At 41.6% G+C, this 17075-nt stretch overlaps 1 protein-coding gene across 3 annotated transcripts in view; it reads left to right on the top strand.

Annotated features, from left to right (window-relative positions):
* The window catches only part of vac14 (vac14 homolog (S. cerevisiae)), a 30051-nt gene extending 14142 nt beyond the window's left edge, over positions 1-15909 (top strand). For all 3 annotated transcript variants that reach the window (XM_036978252.1, XM_036978250.1, XM_036978246.1), the window contains 9 exons: positions 12008-12152; positions 12258-12323; positions 12624-12771; positions 12873-12993; positions 13200-13374; positions 13607-13725; positions 13842-13921; positions 14533-14683; positions 14842-15909. In XM_036978252.1, coding sequence (XP_036834147.1) covers positions 12008-12152; positions 12258-12323; positions 12624-12771; positions 12873-12993; positions 13200-13374; positions 13607-13725; positions 13842-13921; positions 14533-14683; positions 14842-15016 — 1180 coding nt within the window. In that variant the 3' untranslated portion in view covers positions 15017-15909. The remainder of the gene's footprint in view (positions 1-12007; positions 12153-12257; positions 12324-12623; positions 12772-12872; positions 12994-13199; positions 13375-13606; positions 13726-13841; positions 13922-14532; positions 14684-14841) is intronic.
* The last annotated feature ends 1166 nt before the right edge of the window (positions 15910-17075 follow it).

A 17075-nucleotide genomic window follows, 5' to 3' on the forward strand; every position in this document is an offset into this window, starting at 1 on the left:
TCCAAGTTCTAATGCCTAGTCACTTTACCCTGCCTTTATGTACATATCTACCTCAAATACCTTGTACCCCTGCGTGTGTGTGTGTGTAAACGTCCCTTTTACAGGACCCTGTCTTTCAAAGATAATTCGTAAAAATCTAAACTTCACAGATCTTCATTGTAAAGGGTTTAAACACTGTTTCCCATGCTTGTTCAATGAACCATAAACAATTAATGAACATGCACCTGTGGAACAGTCGTGAAGACACTAACAGCTTACAGACGGTAGGCAATTAAGGTCACAGTTATGAAAACTTAGGACACTAAAGAGGCCTTTTAACTGACTCTGAAAAACACCAAAAGAAAGATGCCCTGCTCATCTGCGTGAACGTGCCTTAGGCATGCTGCAGGGAGACATGAGGACTGCAGATGTGGCCAGGGCAATAAATTGCAATGTCTGTACTGTGAGACGCCTAAGGACGGGACGGACAGCTGATCGTCCTCAGTGGCAGACCACGTGTAACAACACCTGCACGGGATTGGTACATCCAAACATTACACCTGCGGGACAGGTACAGGATGGCAACAACAACTGCCCGAGTCACACCAGGAATACACAATCCCTCCATCAGTGCTCAGGCTGTCTGCAATAGGCTGAGAGAGGCTGAACTATTTTCAACTAGTTGAGTATCTGTAACATCAGCATTTGTGGGTTTGATTACAGGCTCAAAATGTCCAGAAACAAAGCACTTTTTTCTGAAACTCGTCAGTCTATTCATGTTCTGAGAAATGAAGGCTATTCCATGCGAGAAATTGTCAAGAAACTGAAGATCTCGTACATTGCTGTGTACTACTCCACAGAACAGTGCAAACTGGCTCTAACCAGAATAAAACGAGGAGTGGGAGGCCCCGGTGCACAACTGAGCAAGAGGACAAGTACATTAGTGTCTAGTTTGAGAAAGACTCCTCACAAGTCCTCAACTGGCAGCTTCATTAAATAGTACCCGCAAAACACTAGTCTCAACGTCAACATTGAAGAGGCGACCCCGGGATGCTCGAATTCTAGGCAGAAGCATGTGACATAACATTTTATTTGATCGGGTTTCTGATATAGGCCTACGGTATGGTACTAATTTGTCTCAAGCATGCCTGTGCTTCAGAATCCAAAAATGATCAGCTACATTTTGAGAAGTGATTGTGTGCGCATATGGGGGGGGGGGGTCGCAAGCTTTGAACCACTGCTTTTTTTGGGGGGTCGCGGGTCAAAGTTAGAACCACTGAGCTAGCGAGCAGAGTGCTGATTTGCTGTACAGCAATAGGATCGGGTGCAGAGCCAACGTCAAATTGTAGGGAGAGTTGATTTCCTGTAAATATCCAGCTACAAAACATTTTGGTAATCAAAAAATGAACTCTTTACTTTGCAAACATACCAGCAATGGGGTATCAGGCAACAATTACTAGTAGAGGCTTAGCTACTGGTCTTTTGGTATGTCGAAATTGAGAATTCACTTATGAAGCTGACATTTTGAATTTGTTAAAATGTAATTATTACAATCTATGTGTTGTAGACAAAGTAATAAAGTTATGTCTGGTAGCCTCATAAAGATTGGTAGTTGAACTAGTCATAGCATGTATAGATAAAAAATGTTTTACTTGACTTGCTGTTAGAATGCACGACTTGCACTTGACTCGAGACTCTGCTTGTTCTACTTGGAACTCGACTCGGACCTTGAGACTTGCTTGTGACTGGAATAATAGTGACTTAGTCCCACCTCTGGTAATTACACATTTGATCAGTTTCATCAATTTATAGACTGCCCTCTGCAGCTGTATTAGTTGTAAATGGTGAGATTTTATTTAACAATATGTATTTGTATTTCAAATGTACATCTTCCCTGTGGGCATCCCAATATTCACTGGCAGCATGTTCAGAATAAATGCAGATGTCCTAGAAAATAAGATATATCCACATTGGTCTTAATAGTAATATATGCCATTTAGCAGACACTTTAATCTGAAGTGATTTAGTCATGCATTCATACATTTTACGTATTGGTGGCCATGGCAACCGGCTGGAATGATTTCCCTTTGCTCGGTGTGCCCACACTTAGCCTGCATTTAGCATTCATATGTGATTAACCACAAGTTAGCCTTCTCTTCCCTATGAGACCTCGTAAGAAGTTCCAAAGATCCTTGTTCTGCTCCACTGTGTCCACGGTGACACATCGCCCTGGCCTGAAGAGTACCACAGTCCACCTCCAACTATCCAAGTACTTAGACAACCCTTAGGATGTAGTCTATAAAAACCATTAGGATGTATCCCATACAACCCATCACATATTCAGTCAGGTTCATAATTATTGGCACCCTTGATAAAGATGAGTCAAAATGCTGTACAAAATAAATTATACAAATACTGAGCTATATTGTATGCTTAAAAAAATGTGGGACATTATTAAGTCAGATGACTTGAGCTTTTTGACCACGTACACCAGTTTTGGGTTTGGTGTTGAAAAACAGTAGCATATGTGACTTAAGGAAACTAGGCGTATGTCGCACGTCACAGGAGAGGTATCAATGCGTTTTTTGGCAAATGCCTTCTGGAACGTGAACTTTCATTTAACTTTTCATGTGCCATGTAGCATGCTTCTGTCTAACATTAGCTGCTCAGTATGTGTAGATAAACCTTTCTAATGATGCTTTTTTTAAAGATATCACGAAGAACTGTAAAAGTGTCACAAATCTCCACTTTTTGGAGGACCGAGTTTTGAAATCAGTGGAAGGCCCAGTGGAAGCAGAGTATGATATCTAAGGAGATGTTGAAAATTCTGGCGTTTGATTGAAAATATGCGGATGGAGAACACCCAAAAGGCTGTTGTATAAAAACACTGGATTACATCTTCAAACTAAGTGCAACCATGGCTTCCTTGACAGAAGGAGAAGCGTTCATCCATGTATACGGTGAAGGGTCCAGCTAGCGAGCATTGAAGTTAATGCGTACTGTTAGCTAGCTAATGTTAGCTGGCTGGCTCGCTAACATTACGTGTATGATCTGTGTAGTAATATTGTTTGTATCTCAGAAAGCCATTACTAGTTATAGCCCAATGTTAGCTAGCTAACATTGAACCTAATTGCTTAGCTTCACCTACCAGCAGATGAATGCATGGTAGTAACATGAGTTGGGATAATGGGTAATTGTTTAGCTAGCTAGCGAAGACTCCACTACACAAGTAACCATTTCACTGTACCGTTTACACCTTCTGTATCCTGTGCATGTGACAAATTTATATTTGATTTGATATAGTGTGTGTTTACCAGAGACTGTAATGTGAAGAACATGACTTGCACCAAATTCAAATGAGGATATAATGTTAGGTCAACGAGACAGTGTCCAAGTTCTAAAATACACCGGTAGAATGCCCTGCTTTTCTGTAATTAGTGCGCCACTAACTTGTTGGGAGTTTATTTTCCTCTAATGAATACAAATTAGCTTCTACATTTCTTGCCGTTTGGGGTTTTAGGCTTGGTTTCTGTATAAGCACTTTGACATATGCTGATGTATAAGGGTTTTTTAAATAGATGTGATTTGAGCTAAAGTTAAGATGTTGTCAGCTATGATATGGTCATTATTTGAACTGGCTAGCCAGTTAACTTAATGAACCAAAACATTGTTTAGGAAGTTGCCTGGTTTGCTAGATTGACATATACAAAAATAATTTTAAATGGATTGGTTTATTGGTGTTAAAATACACCAGTTATACTATTTTGGACCACCAGGCTGCTGTTGTCATGCAGCCTGTTTTTGTGTTTTTTATACTTTTTCATAACGACAACGAAAAGTTTGCTCTCAGGTGACGATAGAATGTTCATGATTTCACTGTGACAATTGTGTACAGACATGTCGACCTAGTATAAACCAACCTTTTAAATCTTTGGTTGTTTAGTACACTACCGTACTCAATCTGTTAGCATATGTCCGCACCTGACTCCTTAAAGAGATAGGTGGGGCTAGGGCTGTTGCGGTCACATTGTCAGCCAGTGATTGTGAAGCAAATAACTGTCGGTCTCACGGTAATTGACCGTTAATTAACATAAATGGGTTCCACACATGCAAGCTGCTGATGTGGGCTTTTGCAACATCTACCTTTTAAGTCCAAAGTGGAATAAATCAATTTAGTTGCCTGTACACTTTATTTTAGGAAGGTCTTTCCTATGAAACATGAAGTGCCTTTATTTTATATTATAATTTTATTGTAAGAATATAATTGAATTTTTCCGAGCTAGTTTGCACATGTAGCCATTATTGCGTTCAGCTTAAAAAGTGATAATTTAAAACCGGTTATATTTATGATTGAGTTATTTGGCAACAATGATACAAACCGTAATGTCTTATGAAATCAAAACATGATTATAGTGATTCCACTATATTGATGTAAAAAATAGAAAAAAGGCATACACTATTTGTCGCAGTGTAATTGCCTGTTTCGATTTAAAATGGCCAATTATCAGCTGGGCAGTCTAAACACCACCAGCATTTATATATTTTTATTTATTTAACCTTTAACTATTCAAGTCAGTTACGAACAACTTCTTATTTACAATGATTGCCAAACCTGGACCATGCTGGGCCAATTGTGTACCGCCCTATGGGACTCCCATTCACGGCCGGGTGTGATACAGCCTGGATTCGAATCAGGGACTGTAGTGACGCCTCTTGCACTGAGATGCAGTGCCTTAGACCGCTGCGCCACTTGGGAGCCCAAGATTTAAGCTTACACACACTTTTTGTTCATGGTCTTCTATTTTTTACTGAAGGCAACAAAAAGCAGCATGGTGACATCAGCATTGCGACAAATGGTGCCCGTAGGCTACTTAGGCTTTCAAATAGGAATTTTCATAGATATTTTTTAGTTTATAAGGGGGTTGGTTATTAAGTTCATGTAAAACAATTAAGAATAATAACACAGTAATACATGTAAAGCCAAAGCACATGTGAGGAATAAAAAAATACTTATAATTATGTAAATAAAGACACAACGGAAAATAAAACTATTGCGCTCAAAGCCTCTACAGGATCGGCGGGACGGTTGAGCTAATGTAGGCTGCGATTAGCATGATGTTGTAAGTAACAAGAACATTTCCCAGGACAAAGACATATCTATGGGCAGAAAGGTTAAATTCTTGTTAATCTAACTGCACTGTCCAATTTACAGTAGCTATTACAGTGAAATAATACCATTCTATTGTTTGAGGAGAGTGCACAGTTATGAACTTAAATGTATTATTTAACCAATTAGGCATATTTGGGCAGTCTTGATACAAAGATTTGAACAGAAATCAGTCTAAAACAATTGCACATGGCTGCTATCTGGTGGCCAAAATATATCCTGGGCTGGAATGATGCATTATGGCCTTTCTCTTGCATTTCAAAGATGATGGTGCAAAACAAAATGTTTTTTTTATAAAAAAAATAAAATTTTACCAGATCTAATGTGTTAGTGAACTGAAACAATAGTCGTTTATAGGCAACGGGCAGCTTAACTGTCCTGCAATACACTGCCCATCTTTTTTTTAAAATTTTGTTAGCTTTTTCTTTTTTGTTAGCTCTTGTTGCGTGTGTCCTGTTAAAAGTTGTAAAATGGGCTTGACTGACGACACTGTCACACAGTTCTCCCCAGATAGGATATCAGTGAAGTTAGGCACAGGCTTCAGTGCGGCATTGATCGTTTGCAGAACATTGACCTGCCATGACTGATCTAAATGCTTGTGGTCTCAATCGTCAATCAATACCCGTCATATGGCCAGGACCTGCTCCAAAACTCTTTGTTTGTGTTTTACAATCCTGCAGGATTCAAATATTTATTCCCTTGCATTTCATATAATTTGATGTATACAATTTATTAATCTAGGACCAACATCTTGATAACAAAAATTGTAGGTTGTATTTGATTTAAATAGCCTAAAATTAATAGAATGAAATGTGCACATCATTCAATTAATAGGACTAATTGTATTTGGAATGCAATAGGCATAATTTCATATACAGTACCAGTCAAAAGTTTGGACACACCTACTCATTCCAGGGTTTCTTTATTTTTACAATTTTCTACATTGTCGAAGGCCCGGGTTGCGTGTTTTTTCTGACTTACAACACCTTCTATGACTGCCAGATGCAGTTTGTGTCCAAAGCAGTTAAGCCATGGCCAACCCAACTGCCTCACCGCGGCCACAATGTGTGCCCTGTTGTCAGTTGTGCTACAGGACACTTTCTTCTCATCCAATGCCCATTCTGCCAACACGGACCGGAGAGCTTCACTCAGGTTGTCCGCAGTATGGTTCTCTGGCATATAGGTTGTCTCAAGACAATGGGGCATGAGACCAATCACTGGCTATGTAGTGAATAGTCAGGCTCATGTATGGGGTCATGTTTACTCTAGACCAAATATCTGTTGTGAGAGAAATTGGGTATGTCTTGAGTTCTTGGAGAATTTCTCCCCTCACTTTCTTATACATATTGGGAACAGCCTTTTGTGAAAAGCATGCTCTCGATGGTAACTCATACTGATTGTCCTATATGAAAAGGAACATACTTTTTTTTTTTTTAATAACCAAAAAATATTACATCTTATTTTGCTACATAAGACTGAATCTAACAGGTCGTTCACATGTGCAGAAAGTACCTCATACTTGCGGTAAAATATGATGATGGATCTTTGTTATTGGGCTATTTTACTTTCACTGGTACTGGGGCCCTTGTTAAGGTCAACAACATCATGAAATTTAACAAGTATTAGGACATTTTAGGCAAAAACTTGGTTGCCTCTGCCAGGAGGATGACACTTGTGGATCTTCCAGCAAGACAATAATCCCAAACACAAATCAAAACTGAAAGAAATTGTTAATTGACCTCAATCAATATTTTGCAATGGCCATCTGTCTCCGGGCTTGAACCCCATTGAAAACCTGTTTGAATTGAAGAGGGAAGTCCATAAGAGCAGACAAAGGATATCAAGGATCTGGAAAGATTCTGTATGGAGGAATGGTCTAAGATCCCTCCCAATGTGTTCTCCAATCCCATTAAATAAATTAGAATTGGAAGGGTGCTAGAGGATTAAATCATGGTGACAATTTTGCCCCATCTTTTTTTAAATGTATTACTACTTGTTAAACCAAATATCTTTGTCTGAGCATTTATGTAATAATAAAATGTCCAAGTCTTTTTTTTAAATCTTTCTCAAGGGTGCCAATAATTATGGACCTGACTGTATTTATTATTGTATTATAACCCTTAGATTAGTGGTATACTCCATTCAACCTCTAAAAATGTGGTGTCCTACTCCATACAATGCTTAGATTACAGCAAAGCCCTGAGTACAACCTTTAGTGACGTACTGCTCCTTGCAACCCTTATTATGCATGAAACACATTGAGAATCTCACTGCAGATAGGTACTTATCACAGTGGGAGGCTTCCCTTCTCTTGCTTGAACAAAAGCTCTACCTGCTGCATGATGAGCAATGCTAGTCAGTAGCCAACAACTTTACTTTGAGCCACTCAATCCTACCAGTTTGTCTGAGCAATTGGATTACTTACAGTGAAGCCTTGTTTTTAACTAGACCTGACGTCTCTGTGTTGCATGGAGACGATATGTCATGCTTGTGCCATGCCTCATGACTGGTGCCATGTATTCGCAAAATCTTCAAGCTATTGTGATTTGTCTGCGCTTGTGAGGCTGGTTGGACATGCTGCCAAATTCTCTAAAAATGACGGAGGCTGCTTATGGTAGAGAAATATAAACATTACAATTCTCTGGCAACAGCTCTGTTGGACATTCCTGCAGTCACCATGCCAACTGCACGCTCTTTCAACTTGAGACATCTGTGGCATTGTATTGTTTGACAAAACTGTACATCTTAGAGTGGCCTTTTATTTTCCCCAGCACAGGGTACACCTGGATGGATTATCTTGGCAACAGAGAAAAGCTCACTAACTGGGATGTAAACGAATTTGTGCGTATGGAACATTCCTTGGATCTTTTATTTCAGTGCATGAAAAATGGCACCAACACTACATGTTGCGTTTATATTTTTGTTCAGTATAGAAGCTCCAAAAAGGTTGTGCATGCATTGGCTGGGAATCGAACCCGGGCCTGGCAGCGTGAGAATTCTACCACTGAACCACCAATGCTTAGCTGTGAAGAAAAGGGTCCCTCTGTTTCTGAAGGAGAGAAGAATTCCCACGGCACAGCAGGGTTGGAAGGGGGCGGGGGGGATTGGGGAAAAGCTGCAGTCGTAAGTTTGGTGGAATGAACGAACAGACCTGCAGAGAAGCTAGAACATGTTTGTCTGTGCTCAGATAAACGTTGGGAACTGAGGAGGATCTGTCACGATAAATGTTTGCTCATTCATTTACATGGAGCCAGTTCGGACACATACAGTGCATTCGGAAAGTATTCAGGCCCCTTCCCTTTCTCCACATTTTGTAACATTAGCCTTATTTTAAGTATTTTTCCCTTTATCAAATCTACACACACTACCCCATAATGACCAAGAGCAAACAAATTTAGCCAAATGCATTTAAACTTAGTTTTTCACAATTTCTTGACATTTAATCCTAGTAACAATTCCCTGTTTTAGGTCAGTTAGGATCACCAGTTTATTTTAAGAATGTGAAATGTCAGAATAATAGTTGTGATTTTATTTCAGCTTTTATTTCTTTCATCCCATTCCCAGTGGATCAGAAGTTTACGTACGCTCAATTAGTATTTGGTAGCATTGCCTTTAAATTGTTTGACTTGGGTCAAACATTTCGTGTAACCTTCCACAAGCTTCCCACAATAAGTTGGGTGAATTTTGACCCATTCCTCCTGACAGAGCTGGTGTAACAGAGTCAGGTTTGTAGGCCTCCTTGCTCGCCACACTTTTTCAGTTCTGCCAACACATTTTCTATAGGATTGAGGTCAGGGCTTTGTGATGGCCACTCCAATAGCTTGACTTTGTTGTCCTTAAGCCATTTTGCCACAACTTTGGAAGTATGCTTGGGGTCATTGTCCATTTGGAAGACCCATTTGCAACCAAGCTTTAACTTCCTGACTGATGTCTTGATGTTGCTTCAATATATCCATATCATTTTCCTCCCTCATGATGCCATCTATTTTGTGAAAGTGCACCAGTCCCTCTTGCAGCAAAGCACCCCCACAACATGATGCTGCCACCCCGTGCTTCATGGTTGGGATCGTGTTCTTCGGCTTGCAAGCCTCCCCCTTTTTCCTCCAAACATAGCAACGGTCATTATGGCCAAACAGTTCTATTTTTGTTTCATCAGACCAGAAGACATTTCTACAAAAAGTACGATCTTTGTCCCCATGTGCAGTTGCAAACCGTAGTCTGGCTTTTTTATGACAGTTTTGGAGCAGTGGCTTCTTCCTTGCTGAGTGGCCTTTCAGGTTGTGTCGATATAGGAATAGTTTTACTGTGGATATAGCTACTTTTACCTGGTTTTCATCCAGCATCTTCATAAGGTCCTTTGTGGTTGTTCTGGGATTGATTTGCACTTTTTGCACCAAATTATGTTCATCTCTAGGAGACAGAACGCGTCTCCTTCCTGAGCGGTATGACGGCTGTGTGGTCCCATGGTGTTTATACTTGCATACTATTGTTTGTACAGATAAACGTGGTACCTTCAGGCATTTGGAAATTGCGCCCAAGGATGAACCAGACTTGTGGAGGTCTACAACTTTTTTTTCTGAGATCTTGGCTGATTTCTTTTTGATTTTCCCATGATGTCAAGCAGAGGCACTGAGTTTGAAGGTAGGCCTTGAAATACATCCACAGGTACACCTCCAATTGACTCAGGCTAATTGACATAATTTATCAGAAGCTTCTAAAGCCATAACATAATTTTCTAGAATTTTCCAAGCTGTTTAAAGGCACAGTCAACTTAATGTATATAAACCTCTGGAATTGTGATACAGTGAAATAATCTGTCTGTAAACAATTGTTGGAAAAATGACTTGTGTCATGCACAAAGTAGCTGTCCTAACAGACTTGCCAAAACTATAGTTTGTTAACAAGAAATTTGTGGAGTGGTTGAAAAACAAGTTTTAATGACTCCAACCTAAGTGTATGTAAACTTCCTACTTCAACTATATGTGTGTGTGTATATATATATATATATATATATATATATATATGTATATATATATATGTATATATATATATATATATATATATATATATATATATATATATATATATATATATATATATATATATATATATATATATATATATATATATATATATATATATATATATATATATATATCATTTAAATATCATTTAAATAAGTTTTCAGACCCTATGCTATGAGACCTGAAATTAAGCTCAGGTGCATTGTTTCCATTGATCATCCTTGATGTTTCTACAACTTGATTGGAGTCCACCTGTGGTAAATTCAATTGATTGGACATGATTTCGAAAAGGCACACACTTGTCTATCTATATAAGGTCCTACAGTTGACAGTGCATGACAGAGCGAAAACCAAGCCATGAGGTTGAAGGAATTGTCCGTAGAGCTCAGAGACAGGATTGTGTCAAGGCATAGATCTGGGGAAGGGTAACAAAAAAATATTTCTGCAGCATTGAAGGTACCTAAGAACACAGTGGCCTCCATCATTCCTAAATGGAAGAAGTTTGGAACCACCAAGACACTTCCTAGAGCGTTCTGTCCGGCCATACTGGGCAATCGGGGGAGAAGGGCCTTGGTCAGGGAGGTGACCACGAACCCGATGGTCACTGACAGAGCTTAAGAGTTCCTCTGTGGAGATGGGAGAACTTTCCAGAAGGACAACCATCTCTGCAGCACTCCAGATATCAGGCCTTCATGGTAGCGTGGCCAGACGGAAGCCACCCTTTGGTAAAAGGCACATGACAGCCCACTTGGAGTTTGTCAAAAGGCACCTAAAGGACTCTGACCATGAGAAACAAGATTGAATTCTGGAGGAAACCTCACACCATCCCTACTGTGAAGCATGGTGGTGGCAGCATCATGCTGTAGGGGTTTGCTATTCAGTGGCAGGGACAGGGAGGCTAGTCAGGATCGAGGGAAAGATGAACGGAGGAAAGTACAGAGATTATTGCTGAAAACCTGCTCCAGAGCGCTCAGAACCTCAGACTGGGGCAAAGGTTCACTTTCCAACAGGACAATGACCCTAAGCACACAGACAAGACAATGCAGGAGTGGCTTCTAGACAAGTCTGAATGTCCATGAGTGGCCCAGTCCAGCCAGAGCCCAGCCAGAACCCGATCGAACATCTCTGGAGAGACCTGAAAATAGCTGTGAAGCAACGCTCCCCATCCAACCTGACAGAGCTTGAGAGGATCTGCAGAGAAGAATGGGAGAAACTCTCGAAATACAGGTGTGCCAAGCTTGTAGCATCATACCCAAGAAGACTTGAGGCTGTAAGCTTCAACAAAGTACTAAGTGCAGGGTCTGAATACAATTATTTATTTTTTATATATGTGCAAACATTTCTTAACCTGTTTTTGCTTTGTCATTATGGGGTATTGTGTGTAGATTGATGGGGGGGAAATAACTATTTCATCAATTTTAGAATAAGGCTGTAATGTAGCAAAATGTGGAAAAAGTCAAGTGGTCTGAATACTTTCCGAATGCACTGTAGATAAACTCCAGATTTCCCATAGTTCCTGCTAGCCTAGCTGTGCTGTATATCTGAAAGCTTGTGCATTGTGTCCTCTAGAGTCTAGAGCAATGTTAACTTGCTAAGCTGCTGTATTGCCCAGCTCTGTCGTGCAGTCCGACACCTATGTCTCATTTATGTGGGTCTACTGTTCTCTGTTATACCTGACCATGCCTCAAAGGCCTCTACAGTGTTTGATCTTCCTCTGTATTGTTTCTGTTTCCCTCTGTGGCTTTTTAGTATCTGCTGTTACCTATTTTGGAGTGTGTGTTCCCATAACTTTGTCTTGTGTACTTCCTTTCTTACCCGTTTTCTCTCTCCTGAACAGTGCTGACCGGTCACAGGTGACCCTTGACCTTGATGGGATAGTTCAGGTGTTGGACCGCCACCTGCATGACTCCTCCACCGGCATGATGACCCGCATCTCTGTGCTCAAGTGGCTGTACCACCTCTACATCAAGACACCTCGCAAAGTGGGTCATATTACCAATCCTGCTCCTTTCTTTGGAGTGTTTTACAGTATGTCTATCAGCACACTGATCTGTGTGTGTCTATTTGTGTGCCTTTGTGACGTGTAGATGTTCCGGCACACAGACAGTCTGTTCCCCATGTTGCTGAAGACCCTCTCAGATGAGTCTGATGAGGTGAGTACTACATGCACCCCCAGTTGAGTATCTCACTAATGTTAAAGGTATACTTAATCCAAGCAGTCTATGGACAAGGTTGAACAGCAATCCATGCTTTTGGTTTTGTTTACTTGGCCACTGTTTCAACGGCTTACTTTTGAGCATTTGTGGCAAATCCAATTGGCCAGGTAAAGAACCAAAGCATTGATTGCTGACTTGCCTTGTCCATAGACTGGTTTCCTTACGATGTAAGCAATTTGTAATTTGGCTGAACTATCTTTTACAAAAGTAACCAACCTCACCCCATCTATTACTCAGGTCATTCTTAAGGACCTGGAGGTTCTGGCTGAGATTGCGTCATCCCCAGCAGGACAGACCGATTCCTCAGGCTCCTGTGATAATTCTGACAGCAAACTGGAGCTTCAGGTTCCTGATGGGGCCAAGGCAGGCCCACAGACAGTCGTGGGTGAGTAGAAAATGCCTCCGGAACAGTTGTATGATGCATAAAAGTAAATTATGCATTATTTCTCACCCACCTAATGTCCTGTAACCCTGGTTCCAAAATAGGTGACTCGTCGCCCTCCACCCCCAGCATGAACTCTTACTTCTACAAGTTCATGATCAACCTCCTGAAGCGCTTCTGCCTGGAGAGAAAGCTGCTGGAGAACAGAGGAGCCTTCATTATCAGGTAGTGACATGTGCATCAATGACCTGCGACATTGGTATAGACTCACAGGTTCCTGTGATTTTTTTTTTTTTTTGTTGCTGAAACTCCAAGTATCTCGAGACCATGGATTTGTTTATTTTTCAAACTACTCCACCCCCCTGGGATTGTTTGTTACCCATCACCTCTCACTCTCCTTGCACTCACCCCCCCCCCCCCCCCCCCCCCAGGCAGCTGTGTCTGCTTCTGCATGCAGAGAACATATTCCACTCCATGGCAGACATCCTGTTGAAAGAAGAGGACCTGAAGTTTGCATCCACCATGGTGCAGACGCTCAACACCATCCTGCTCACCTCTGCAGAGCTCTTTCAGCTGCGCAACCAGCTCAAGGACCTGCGCACACAGGTAATGCCTGAGAAATGGGATTCCTCTGTATGGTTGACCACCAATTCCATTTGAATTCAGGAAATTTCCAATTTAAAAAATGAAAGCATTTTGAAAAATGTGCTGAATTTTAATTAACTTCTTGAACGGGCAGAATTGTAATGGAATTGAACCCAACCCTGTTGACCCAATGAGGTATAGTTTTCCCTGCTGTGTGTATCCTCATGTTAACTGTGTTTTGCACCCCCTGCAGGAGAGCTGTGCCCTGTTCTGCTGCCTGTATCGTTCCTGGTGTCACAACCCTGTGGCCACCGTGTCTCTCTGCTTCCTGACCCAGAACTACCGCCATGCCTATGACCTCATCCAAAAGTTGTATCCTTTCTGGTTGTCTTTGATATACATTTTGCATATCAGCATTGTTGCACCTCGTAGTGTATTCCTATTGGTATATTATGGCATACCATATTTCCTTAATGTTAGCCATTTAGCGGTGATTTGGAGGTGACTGTAGACTTCCTCATGGAAGTTGACAAGCTGGTACAGTTGATCGAGAGCCCCATCTTTACCTGTGAGTCCCACAGCTCAATATCAGATCGGATCAGAACACACACAGTCGATCCCAAACCACCCATTCGCCCCTACCAACTCAAACGGATGGCCCTCTGTTTTCATGTGTTTCTGATGGAACTTTTGAGGTCGACTTAAGAGTTGCGAGGGGGATCAACCCTTCAACTTTGGGACACACTTGTGAAAAATGATGCAATTCATGTTCCACATGTCAATAATAAAACAAGCATGAAGTTCAAATTATCAAATTCCCTCTGTTTTACAAGATAAAACCTCAGTAACAGTTAAAACATTTAATTTGGGCAGTATTTGTTGTTACATGTGTCAAGCCTCAGACGTAACACACCTCTCCAAACATATCGCTGTGTGTATCGGGAAAGCACTTTGCCCTGGAGCCTGCAGCCTTGCTGGCTAGGCTGAGTTGCTATCGGAAGGTGTAATTAGCCCCTACACCCTCAATTTTCACTCCCTCAGCTTTGGGACACTGGTGCATATGGCAGATGTGTGCATGAATGTGCAAATGGAAGGGGAAGGTACTGATTTGGGATTCAGCCGCACTACAAACACACACACTAGCCAACCAACCGGTCTCTCAACGGTTTGTTTTTATAGACTTGCGTCTCCAACTGCTGGATGTGGAGAACAACCCATACCTGATCAAGGCCCTGTACGGCCTGCTGATGCTGCTGCCCCAGAGCCAGGCCTTCCAGCTGCTCTCCCACCGCCTGCGCTGTGTGCCTAACCCAGAGCTTATGAGGACAGTGTGAGTAGAACTAAACACTGTGTTATTGTGGTGTGCCCACGGTGTGCAGAATTCTATTACCATGGCCATTACAATATTCATCCTAACACTTCTCATCGGATGTGCCCCATGCATATGTATTGTTATAATTTATCTGGAAGTATGTTTTTATGTTGCAGGGATGAGTCAAAGTACATTGAGTCAAAGCCTGTTGGCACCAAGCGTCCGACCTACACCCACATGGACTACAATGACCTGCTGCAGCACTTTGACCGTGTCCAGAGCAAACACCTGGAGGTACGCCACCAGCGCTCAGGCCGCGCTGACCACCCAGACCGGAAGCTGATGCTGTGACGCATTGGGACCATCTTCGACCCCTGAGGCAGGGCACTGAGTCAAGCCTTCTCCCACGCATACCCACACATGGCGACGCAAAACACCCCAACCGGTAACTTAAAGGAACCAAACTGAATGAAGACGGCTCATCTCTTGTTTAGGAGCACCCTTGTGCTATAATACATTTTTTAGCCATTGAGCGTTCTATAGGAATAAAGGACATCAATTCCGATTTTTATTTTTTAAACAGTATTTCTTTTGTTCAGGTGCTGGAAGTGTTGAGTTGCATACACACACACACACACTGCCCATACATTTGTATTTAACCGTGATTTCTCCAGATGCATGGACAATTTGTTTAGGCCCACCCAATCCTGTTGTAAGAAGTGACACTACCTTATTTTGACAGGAGGACGATCAACGCTTGATATTAGGTCAGGGGAAACCGCTTGCATGTTATGTTTAGTTTTTTAAATAATGAACACCATCTTTGTTCTCAATATTTAAACTGCTTGATGTTACTTGGCAGGCCCATATTCCACAGTTTCCCCAAAAGACCTGTACGATGGACATGTTCTTCCGACTCTTGTTTTAGGCTCTTGTTCCACAAAGCTAAACAACTGGACACTCCCTCCCCTGAATTCAAGTACTGCTTGTTGAACAGTGTTAAATATATCTCTCTTGGCCCCTGAACTCTCCTCCACCCTTCCCTTCTCATTTCTCTCTTCTCTACAGACAGTTTTTTTTTCCCCCAACTGACTGCTCTGCACCCCTTTTTTTCTCTTTTGAACTGTTGTCATTTACTTGTTCTTATTGCTACCATACCTGCTTCCTGACCAGGCCTTCTGTAGACAGACTGACCTTGTGTTATCAAGTGAAACGTATAAAATAAAGTGGACCATGTATAATAATTTGACCTCTTTCTTTTCATCAGCTCCTATAGTCTACTATGCATGCGTCTGTAAACAGCAGGTGATGTCAGTCATGCTTTTATGGCTGGTGATTGATCTGTGGGTCCAGTGTTTGGATTCACAAGAACAAATCAGATATTGTAGAGGCCTTTTAAGCATTCTAGTAGAGTTAAATAGTTGACACACACACACACCAAAACATTATTTTGTTGGCATTTACATATGTTCCCATTGTTTTACTGGTAATCAAAACATGTTTCACTTACTTGCTGTTTCGTGAAGCAGTGAAGATTCAGCTCTTGTCTGTCCGTGGCCTCTCTTCCTCCGTGCGCCCTGTAACTGTGACCGTTTCCATCTTGTCCAGCTGTCTAACATTTCAAGCAAACCCTGTTTCTTGTTTGCATTTAAGTAGCGGTCCTTGTTCCTAGCATCGAGCATGGTGGCAACACAGTAAAGAGGCTCCGAATGCCGGAGGGCTTTGGATGACTGAATGCGAACGAGTGATGCGCGTTTGGAGCAATGCTGTCTGTTTCCAAGGCTCAGCCAACCGTTCACAACAGAATGCGACTGAGGAGAAAAGACAGTCAACTTGCTAGTTACAGCATCAGCGCACGCTCTGGAAAGACAGTTTATTGGGGTGTCTCAAAGACTAATAACTAGTTTACCAGTTCGTTTACAGCAGCGGGTCCCCTGAACGAGAACGAAGAGGTAGGTGAGAAGCCTGACCACGGAGACGGGGTGAGGTGATGAAGCGTACTTAATGACCTGTATCCGAAAAACAACTGGCATTTGTAAAGTTTGAGGTGAGGGAGAAAGTGTGGTGGAACAAGTAACGTTAACAGTTATTGTTAGGTATCTTGCTGGCTGGATCGAATTATCCGTTTGCTAGCCAGAGAAATGTTGCGCAACATTAGCCAACTTAACTGATCAAATCATTGAGTTTATGGTGTGAAAATTAGCTGGCTAATGAAGTCAGACAGCTAACGTTAAAACATCAGATGAACTAACGTTAGTAACCCAACCAATTCGCTATAGTATGAACTGGTAACGTTATACGACTCCTTGCCGTTCCTTAAGTTATAACGCTTACTGGAACCTGGCAATTTCAATGAAATGTTAACGAACTAACAACTACAGTGCCTTGCGAAAGTATTCGGCCCCCTTGA

The sequence above is a fragment of the Oncorhynchus mykiss genome, chromosome 1 (genome assembly GCF_013265735.2).
Source record: "Oncorhynchus mykiss isolate Arlee chromosome 1, USDA_OmykA_1.1, whole genome shotgun sequence".
NCBI lineage: Eukaryota > Metazoa > Chordata > Actinopteri > Salmoniformes > Salmonidae > Oncorhynchus > Oncorhynchus mykiss.